General features: G+C 40.5%; 1 protein-coding gene across 3 annotated transcripts; it reads right to left on the bottom strand.

Annotated features, from left to right (window-relative positions):
* Positions 1 to 1,246: 1,246 nt before the first annotated feature.
* Positions 1,247 to 8,964, bottom strand: GGCT (gamma-glutamylcyclotransferase). Of its 3 annotated transcripts, XM_053553756.1 has the most exons (6): positions 8,595 to 8,964; positions 4,999 to 5,144; positions 4,069 to 4,074; positions 2,516 to 2,623; positions 2,324 to 2,355; positions 1,914 to 2,016 (listed from the first exon to the last, which is right to left on the bottom strand). In XM_053553756.1, exons 1-6 carry the CDS (start codon positions 8,730 to 8,732, stop codon positions 1,949 to 1,951), a joined length of 498 nt encoding a protein of 165 aa, XP_053409731.1. In that variant the 5' UTR covers positions 8,733 to 8,964; the 3' UTR covers positions 1,914 to 1,948. The 3 variants fall into 3 exon arrangements, with proteins under 3 accessions (XP_053409730.1, XP_053409731.1, XP_053409732.1); XM_053553755.1 differs by lacking the exons at positions 2,324 to 2,355; positions 2,516 to 2,623; positions 4,069 to 4,074 and adding an exon at positions 3,554 to 3,689 and having other exon boundaries at positions 1,247 to 2,006; positions 8,595 to 8,945; XM_053553757.1 differs by lacking the exons at positions 2,324 to 2,355; positions 2,516 to 2,623; positions 4,069 to 4,074 and having other exon boundaries at positions 1,914 to 2,006; positions 8,595 to 8,955.
* Positions 8,965 to 9,965: the final 1,001 nt, after the last annotated feature.

Below are 9,965 nucleotides of genomic sequence, written 5' to 3'. Positions count from 1 at the left end.
CTGTCAAACAATGACAAATCAAAAAATAGCCAGGTGTTGTGGTGGGCACCTGTAGTACCAGCTACTTGGGAGGCTGAGGCAAGAGAATTGCTTAAGTCCAGGAGTTGGAGGTTGCTGTGAGTTGTGATGCCATAGCACTCTACCCAGTGTGATAGCTTGAGGCTCTGTCTCAAAAAAATAAAAAATAAAATAGAATAATATTCCATTCTTAGTACCTACAAAACTGAGCCTTGCTCAGTTTATTAATATGTGGGTTCTAGAAAGATGTAAGAAACTCAGTCTTTCTTGGAAGGATTTAAGAACTAGGAGAAAACTAGATTAGCAGGTATATAGGAACTAGTGAGTTATGACCACTTTGGAACATGGTCTACCTTGTAGTCTATGGTTCAGCCTCACTGCAGAATTGCAACTGTAGCTTCCAAACTCCTTCTGTCATTTTTCCCAAAAGAACAAAACAAATTTTTGTTTTGTGCTCCTGTAGCTAGTTAACTCTCATTCCAGTCTGGAGGGTACAGATGACTGCTTTCCACAGAGACATAAGGGAATTTGATAACCAATAGTGCTTTATTCCTGACTTTTCCTCCATTTATTCAGTAAATAAGTTTAAGGCCACCTTTTCTTGATAAGCCAACAAACAAACTTCAGCTGTACCCCCCCATATTTTCCCTTCATAATTCAACTCCTTTGACTTGAATTATGAATAGTCATTACTCTCACTCAGCATGAAGGCTCAGAGTTTTCAAAGCCTAGAGAAAGGATGGCTCTGTACAAACTTAATTCTTCATTAAAAACAATGATTGCTAATACTATTTGCTACATTCCATGCTAAGCTCAATGTATCTATTTATTCATCTGTTTTCTTTTTTTGAGACACAGTCTTGCTTTATTGCCCTGGGTAGAGTACAGTAGTGTCATTGTAGTTCACTCAACCTTGGGTTCGAATGATCCTCCTGCCTCAGCCTTCTGAGTAGCAGGGACTACAGGTGCACACCACAACGCCTGGCTAATTTTAGTAGAGATGGGTCTTGCTCTTGCTCAGGCTGGTCTCGAACTCCTGAGCTCAAGAAACCCTCCTGCTTTGGCCTCCCAGAATGCTAGGATTGCAGGCATGAGCTACCTTTCCCGGTCCTATTCATTTCATCTTCAAAACAATCCTAAGATATGTGTTTTAATTTTCCTTACTGTACAGGTAAGATAACTCAGGCACAGAGAAACAAATAACCCAAAGTCTTATAGTTAGAAATTGGTAGGCTATCTGGCTCCAGAGTCTGTATAATACTATTCTAGTATAGACTCTATCTGGCCAAGACCAAACCCTGTATGTGTAATGATTTGAGTCTAACAACATAATGAAATGGAGTACTTTAGTAGGGAAAACAAGTTACACCACAAGTACATTTTATTCCTCTAAAAATAGTGTATCATCTTTCCAATTTTCAAACTTTTCTTATCAACCAACTCTGTAGTTTGCTTACTCTTATTAAGATGATTAAAAAAAATTTTCCAGGTAGAGCAGAACAATTCACCAGCACCATCATCAAGCAAGCTGCAAATCTGTCCTTTGCCACACAGCAAGAAGACACTTAAGATCAACTCAAGAAAATAGCTTTTGTGTTTACAGAAAGTGTACCCACATCAATTTGTCATGCATTCCAGAGTTTCATAGAGCCCTTTTTTATTGTCTAACTTCTACACCAATTCCTTTTATAGTCTGAAAATAAGAAATCATGCAAGTGAGATAGCCCTTCAGAGAACTGATGAAAATTGATGAAACATGGACATATCCCAGATCCCTGGTCGCGAATGTTAAAAATATTTTATGTTAGCACAGAGAGAGAATATCCTTATTAAATTGTTATGTTCTAATGAGTTTGTGTTTCCCCCCTTTTGATAATATCTTCTATTTCTTCTGAGACCTTTCCTTTATAGTTATTTGGCTCTATTGCTTTTAACTTCTCTTGATACTCCAGTGGCAAACCATTTTCTTTTGCGCCCATGCAAATAACCTAGAAATGGATAAAACAAATTTAAGAAAACCTATTAGGAACATAATTTAACTTAGCATACCACAACTTTATTTCATCAAAGTATGAAGTATTAGCTTTCAGATAACTCTAACATAAATATAGAACAAAATGTAGATACAGTCATTCCTCTCATACTGAGCATGAATTCTCAGAGTTTTCAAAGCCCCATGTAGTAGCATCCTCATGGATTATTCAATAATCTGATTTTCAATATTATTAAAGATAAAAATATCTTTATTTTTATTAACTCATTCTTCAAAAAAACTTAAAGTTTATAGGAACAGTTTTGTTTTCAATCCCAGATTCTACTCTTGCTCTGAATTTTAGACTTGCATCAGGAGTAGATGGGAACTGTGTTCAAGTGGCACTTTCTAGACCCATCCCAGGCTAATTGATCTAGGCTTCATGCTAGAAAATTCTAGATTAGGCCCAGAGACTGGGTTATCCATTACTGATGTCACATGCTGATTGAATCTGACAACAAGTACCTAAGTTTGGATTTCTGAAAAGAGATGTTGGAGTCCCTATCCCACAACCTTGTCTTGTTCTCATGGGAGTAGTTTCCCTGATTCTGAAAGGCAGTGTGACTTTTCTTTCTCCATCCAGGGATGGAAAACATATCAGTAGTAGGAAATGTATTTCCTTCCCATAAAAATGAATTTTGATATTCATAAATAGTTCTGTGGAGAAAGAAAACATTACAAACGTATATGTATAGACTAAATCTATTAAACATACACTTATATGTGTTCTTTTCTGTTGGAAGAAAGAAAGTACATGTCTAGAATTCTGACTCTTACAAGTTTATAAAAGCTTTTTTAAAATTAAATTAAAATTTTTTGTTTTTTTAAGAGACACGGTCTTACTCTGTTGCCCAGGCTGGATGCAGTGATGTGATCATATCTCACTGTAACCTTGAACCCCTGGTTCAAGCAATCCTCTTAACTTTGCCTCCCAAAATATTGGGATTATAGGTGTAAGCCACTGTGACCAGCCTCTAAAAGTTTCTTTTTTAAATAAAGTTTTATAAACATAATTCTATCATTACACATAAATCTGAACAATTTTTTTAAATTTGTACTTTAGGTAAATAACTATTGTTCTTGTATTTGAAAACATTTTGATTAAAATGATTTAGTCATGTGGAATTTGAAACATAAAAAGCCCAGGTAGTGCTTGTGGCTCAGTGAGTAGGGCGCCAGCCCCATATACCAAGGGTGGCGGGTTCAAACCCAGCCCTGGCCAAACTGCAACAACAACAACAACAAAAATAGCTGGGCGTTGCGATGGGCGCCTGTAGTCCCAGCTACTTGGGAGGCTGAGGCAAGAGATCGCCTAAGCCCAAGAAAAGGCTGCTGTGAGCTGTGAGGCCACAGCACTCTGCCGAGGGCGATAAAGTGAGACTCTATCTCTAAAATAAATAAATAAATAAATAAAAATCCCCTTTAAAACCAACACATTCTTTATCTTATCTCAGTGAAAATTATAATAAAAAGAAATCACTGAAAGTCTCTGTGAATAGTTACCTTTTTATACTGTGGTGATGGGGGAGCACGCTTATAATTCGTCATCAGATAACTTCGACAGGTTATTGTTCTTCCTTCTTGAGTTAAAACTTTAACTTCTATTACAACATATATTCCACTTTTAACCCCTTCTTGCCTGAAACCACAATAACCAAATTTTAACCATATTAGTTTATTGGACAAGGTTTTTTAGTCAGGTAAAGGAGGTATAGGATTAAAAATGGAACTATACATGGACATTCTTGCTCCCTTTGTATTTTAGAATATAAGTTCAGCATTTCAATTAGCAAGTCTGAGACTTAATATTACTTGCTATATTTTCTTTTTTATTTTTTTGGCCGGGGCTGGGTTTGAACCCGCCACCTCCGGCATATGGGGCTGGCACCCTACTCCTTTGAGCCACAGGCGCCACCCTACTTGCTATATTTCTTTTCTTTTTTTTTTTTTTTGTAGAGACAGAGTCTCACTTTACCGCCCTCAGTAGAGTGCCATGGCATCACACAGCTCACAGCAACCTCCAACTCCTGGGCTTAAGCGATTCTCCTGCCTCAGCCTCCCGAGTAGCTGGGACTACAGGCGCCCACCACAACGCCCAGCTATTTTTTGGTTTGCAGTTCAGCTCTCTGTCCTGTCTGAAAACATACTTCTATGTATTTGTTTCCATTTTTGTATCACTGAAACATTGTTCTTCAGGCTACAAAAATGGACCATGTATTATAACTGCAAGCAAACATGCACCAGAGAAACATGGAGAGGACAGTTCATAACATTCACAAGTGTGGTAAAAGTGTCAGGCATGTCAGATAATCTGATCTTCTGAAGGCCTACTCTTTTCTGCCCACTTTCTTTGTAGGATATACTCTGCCATGAAACTCTGGGAGTTCTAGTTATAAAAAGTATCAAGGTATCTCTAATACGTTATTAAATGCTTTCACATATTATTATTACTTATCTACTGATTCAATTGCCATCTTAAATAACTGTTCTTTTAAAAATTGCTTTTGAAATAAAAAATATGTAGTAATTACAAAAATCTTTATGCCTTTCACAATATGAAACTATAGAGAATTTTTTTTTTTTTTTTTTGTGGTTTTTGGCTGGGGCTAGGTTTGAACCCATCACCTCTGGCATATGGGACCGGCGCCCTACTCCTTGAGCCACAGGCGCCGCCCTATAGAGAAATTTTTGTAAAAGACAAATAGAACAAAAATTAAGAACTTCTATCTTTTACATAAAAGATTACAAACATCCTCTCAAATCAGAAAGTGTGACCTTTCTAGACTTAAAGTAAACTCACGTGATTATACCTTTTATGTTGACTCTAAAATGTAAAGAGTATGCCTGTAGTATATAGTTTTGAAAAACTAACACACATACACACAGCCTTACATCTAACTCACTTTCTGAATTAGTTATTTTTTAACTTATAATTAGAAGTCACCTACTCATCCAGAGAATTTAAATTGCTTTTGTTCATTTTCCATACTACTCCCCACACTTCATCGCCAGGACTTTGAAAAATGGTGGCTATACCTCCATGCCAAGTTTGACTTGTTTTGCCTTGGGAATTGCCAAAGTCAAGTTTAAAATCCTACAAAGGAAATCAAAGTGATATATGATCAATATCCACTTGAACCAAATTTCCCTCCTGAAAATAAAAAGGATTTACCTTGAACTCCATGCAATTAAAACATTCAATAAACTGTACGTTCCTTCTATGCATAAGAAGCTGTGAAAAATACAGAGTTAAACAAACAAGGCCAGATCTCAGGGACTATTTTTACATATTTTTCTTTAAAACGAAATGAATAGTGAATATATATAGGCATCTTAACTAAAATAAAGGTTTAAGGAAAAAAAAGTCTTACAATCCCCAATGCCTTAACACAAACTGCTTTTATTTTTTGCACATTACTTCCTAGTCTTCCTACCTACACGTATTTTTACTCAGAGTCAAGCTAGGTGATGGCTACATGGGGGTTATAATATTTTTTCTACTTTTATGTCTGTAGAGTATCCTACCAGCATATATCACCATATTTTCCCTAAGGGAGCTGGCATTTGAGGATGGATGAACTTATGAACATTAATATTCATGAACTGCACTAATTTATCTACAATAATAGTAAGAGCAGCTAACACTTAATGAAAAATTGTGTGTATAATACACTGTGTTATTAGTGTTATATGGATTAACTCCTTTTATCCTGCCAGCAACTTTATTATAGGTCTCACAGCCAATGAGTAATAAAGCCAGGTTTCTAGTTTAGTTTCTTTCCTCACAGAGGTGGGTAATCAGGAATAGCGTCCCAAGGAATATTAAAAATCCTTAGTTAGTTTGCTTGGTCTAGGAAGATTTCTTTTTATCTTTTTGGATCTTAGTTTCCTTACTAGTAAAAATAAAAGATGGGGACAGCACCTGTGGCTCAAAGGAATAGGGCTCCGGCCCCATATGCCAGAGGTGGCGGGTTCAAACCCAGCCCTGGCCAAAAACTGCAAAACATAAATAAATAAATAAATAAATAAAAGCTGGACTAAATGATAATTCTAAGGTCCTTTCCAGGTTTATATTTTATTTTTGTCACTTGTATCTTCTCAAAAAACTTGTTAGCTACTCAGGAATAAAGTTGGTTTGAGTGACCACTACCTGCAGTCAGCATACTGTATGTTCTTTTAGGACCAAGTATCCTTGGCAGAACATCAGTAAGATCCGATAAAGTTAAAACCCACACTAGGGACTGGGGGTGTGTTGCTAAAGTCAACAATTTTCAATTCTCATTTTGCTCCACTTCTCAGCTGCTGGTGACATAGATAACCACTCTCTCTTGGTCTGCCTAGTTCCTGGCTTTCAAGCTGTCCCCTGATCTTCTCAATTCCCTTTGCCAGCTCCTCCTCTAATACCTGACTTTGACATGTTGGGAGTTTCTCAGGGCTCAGTCTGGGCCATTTACTCTATCCACTCTGCAATTTGCTCAAGATAATCTCATTGCCTCCAATGGCTTCAAATACCATCTAATATTCCAATCATCTATAAACCAGCCCAAATTTCTCTTCTGAGTTTCAAAAATGCTTAGAAAAGCGAATTGGATTCGCTTTTCTCTGTCAATATTATCATCTACCTTGCACCAAAAACATGGGTTGTCCTTGATACTGCCTTTACGCTTAATCACCAACCTTTAACAGTGGTACTTCTTAAATACCTCTCAAATCCATCTACCCATCCCTGCCACCACCTAGTTCAGGGACCGTTATCTTTAACATGAATTGCTGCAAAAACTTCCTAAATGGGCTCCCCACATCCACTCTTGCCCCCTTTCAAATCATTTTCCACAGAATTAGCTTTCAAAGATGTAAATCTGATATTTCTTTTGCTTCAATTCTGCAATAGTCTTCTCATTGCTTTTAGGAGAAAGTCCAAAGTCTTATTTGGCCTTTGTGGTCCTGTAAGATCTGGCCCTTCCCTATCCCCTTTCCACAATGGCTAGAAGATACAGCTTCCTCTTTCCTCAGGTTCTTTGCAGATGCTGTTCCCTGTTTTGTTTACTTTCCAGTTATTCAGGTCTTAGCTTAAAAGTTACATTTTCAGGGAGGACTTTCCTGAATATCCTGATTTGGTCAGCTTCCCCAATAATGTACTCCATTGCATCTTGCATATATCCTTTCTAAGAATGACCATACCTGTAACTGAATAATAATTTGTTTAATATCTCTTCCCCTTGCCCTATAGGCATTTGAACTCTCTTTCTACATTTGGGAAATTCCCTACCTTACAAATTTGGGGATAAGGAATACCAAAGTCTAACTCCCATTTTTTGAAGTTTCAAAGGCCAGAAGTTGGTTCTTGCCTGAAGTCAGAGCATGGATACATGGATGAGCCTTAGCCAATCAGGACACCCTGGGACTCTGAATTAGAAGCAAGTGCCCAAGGAGAGGAGGGCCTCCACTTTGGTGTTTGCTGACACATCTGGGTTTTAGATGTGCAGGGATGTAGTATCGTGTTTGGCAGGGTCCAGTGTAGGTGGTGTGGGTAATGCACAATACAGCCTCCACTTTTACCAAGTTTGATAGTGGTGGAGCAGAGGCTCCATGGGCTGGTTCTGCGTTATGGTTGCTGTACCTCCCTTTAATGCCTGCTTGTTTTGTCAGCTTTGTACTCCTGCCTTCCTGGTCATTCTGTGAGCTATCCAATAAGCTTTCAACACTTTTTTTTTTTTTTTTTTTTGCTTAAATCAGCCAATTTCTGTTGCTTGCAACTAAGAACTCTGACGAGGTTAGCAAAGATTATGTTTGTCTAGTTCAACGCTGTCAAAAGGTTTTGCACATAATCTGTCTGCACTTCTTTTCTATAGACTGGGAGGGCCTCAAAAGAGCAACTTTACACAATCATCTTTGAATCCTCGGTGTTAAGTTCCTGAAGAATATGTGTTGAATGAATGAATGTATGGGACTGAAGAACAATGATTTACTAAGGTTGGTCACAGCTCATCCAGCCTCTGTATCTAACTGAGCACTGCCATTATCATGGATAAGACACGCTTCCAGCTCTCAGGACCTTCCGGAGAGAAAGCCAGGGAAACGGATTTTTACAATGCTAGGGGACAAATCCTGTAACAAACGTATGTACAGAACAAAAAGCAACTAACTCCCTGATTTGGGCTAGAGAAGGCTTCTCAGAAGTGCCAAATGAATGGGATCTGTAAGGATGTAACTAGGTCAGTGGACAAGAGAGAGGCGGCCAAATCTGTGAAGAACGAGCCACAGGTAGACATGTCAGGAGGCGAAAAGCTCTGGGCAGCCCAAGAGGGCACCGTGGCTGGGTAGCACAGTTCAGCAGGGGTCAGGCATAGGGCAGTGAGAGCAGCAGAGGGGGTGGACTCGCCCAAGAGGCCGAAGCCAGACAACCAAGAACACTGAGGTACCCTCACCAGGAAGAACTGCATTCCTGGCCCATTCCGCCCACGCGTGCCCCCAAGGAAGAGCCTTCTGGGAACCCTAGCCCCGTCGGGCTCGACGTCGCAGGGGACCGGCGAAGGTCACTCACCTGCAGGCGGGCCACGCAGTAGAACGTGGCCGAGGGGTTCCGGAGGTGGATCCTCTCCGTCAGCAGGTTGCTGCCGTAGGCGAAGTACAAAAAAGTCTCCTCCAGACCCCGGCCGTCCTCGCAGCCCGAGTTCGCCATGTCCCGCACAGCCCTGGGGATCTGGACCAGAGATGTAAGTAGCTAAGTGCAAGGGTTGCGGCCAACGACCCCTGTCGGGTCACCGCCGGCTCCTCGGGGTTAGAGGACTGGCGGGAAGCGTGGGCCAGCCGAGTCGGGAACGAGAGCTCTTCTGATTGGCTTCTAGCCTCCATCGACGTGAGTCGCCCCCTTTGATTGGCCAAGTCTCACTATCTCCTCTAGTGAGACTCTGAAAAGCTCTGTACTGAGGCGACCCGGGCCTGATTCCTTATTGGACACGCTGCTCTCATGTACCGCCCTCTTGTTCATGGCTCCCTATGATTGGCTGATGGGCGGGCACTACGCGGCAGAGGGTCAGGTCCGGTGAGCCGGCTTCTGCTGAGAATCGCTGTTCGTGGCTGGCTTTTGTCTTTGGGGTGCGCTCCTGTAGTTCTTTGGAGATTTCTGAGCTTCAGGGAACCCTGGTCAGATCTGAGGTGAAATGTCCAGGACGGTTTCCTCACCCAGCAGCTTGCCCCGTCCTCTTAAAGGTACGGGTCCGTTCGCCCCACCTGCTCGTTTCCACCCCTCCCCCTCCCAAACTGATCCCCAACCTGTCAACTTTTCTATGGTCCCTTCGCCTCCAGGAGAAGCCCCCCTTAATGCCAGGGGCTCTCTTTCCCGATGGAGGTAAAGTGCACCGGTTCAGATCCCGTCGCTGCTGTTTACTAGCCACACAACCTTGGGCACTTCTGGCCGTTTCTTCTATTTAAATAGGAGTGTAATATAAGTTACGGTCACAGATAAACAACGTTATATTGTTAATTTGGGGATGAAAATAAGAATATGAACTCAGGCCCAAGAAGCACTGATTATCCTTGGCACCGGATGCTGATGTCTAAACACCACTCTCCACTAAAAAATACCAGGGCCCCTTGGAGAGATGGCTGATGCTAAAGCTGGAGCCGAGAATGAATAAGGACAGATTAGAACACTTGGTACCAGAAAGTCTGGACGCATCTCAAGAAAAACGAGATCCTTTCCAAAGGAGGGGAGAGGCAGGTTGAGGTATCATCCTCTGGCCATAATTACAATAATTTGAGCACCAAAAATAACAATGACTGTAAACAGCAAAATGATTGAAAACATTAAACATAAAAAGTCAACCCCCCCAAAAGAGTAATTCGAATGAAAAAAATTAATACCATTTGCCAAACTATTGGTGGTGACTATTACACCAATTCTTTACTCTGA

The sequence above is a fragment of the Nycticebus coucang genome, chromosome 11 (genome assembly GCF_027406575.1).
Source record: "Nycticebus coucang isolate mNycCou1 chromosome 11, mNycCou1.pri, whole genome shotgun sequence".
NCBI classification, from domain to species: domain Eukaryota; kingdom Metazoa; phylum Chordata; class Mammalia; order Primates; family Lorisidae; genus Nycticebus; species Nycticebus coucang.
The sequence above is the reverse complement of the archived record's forward strand: the minus strand, read 5'-3'. Positions and strand labels throughout refer to the sequence as shown.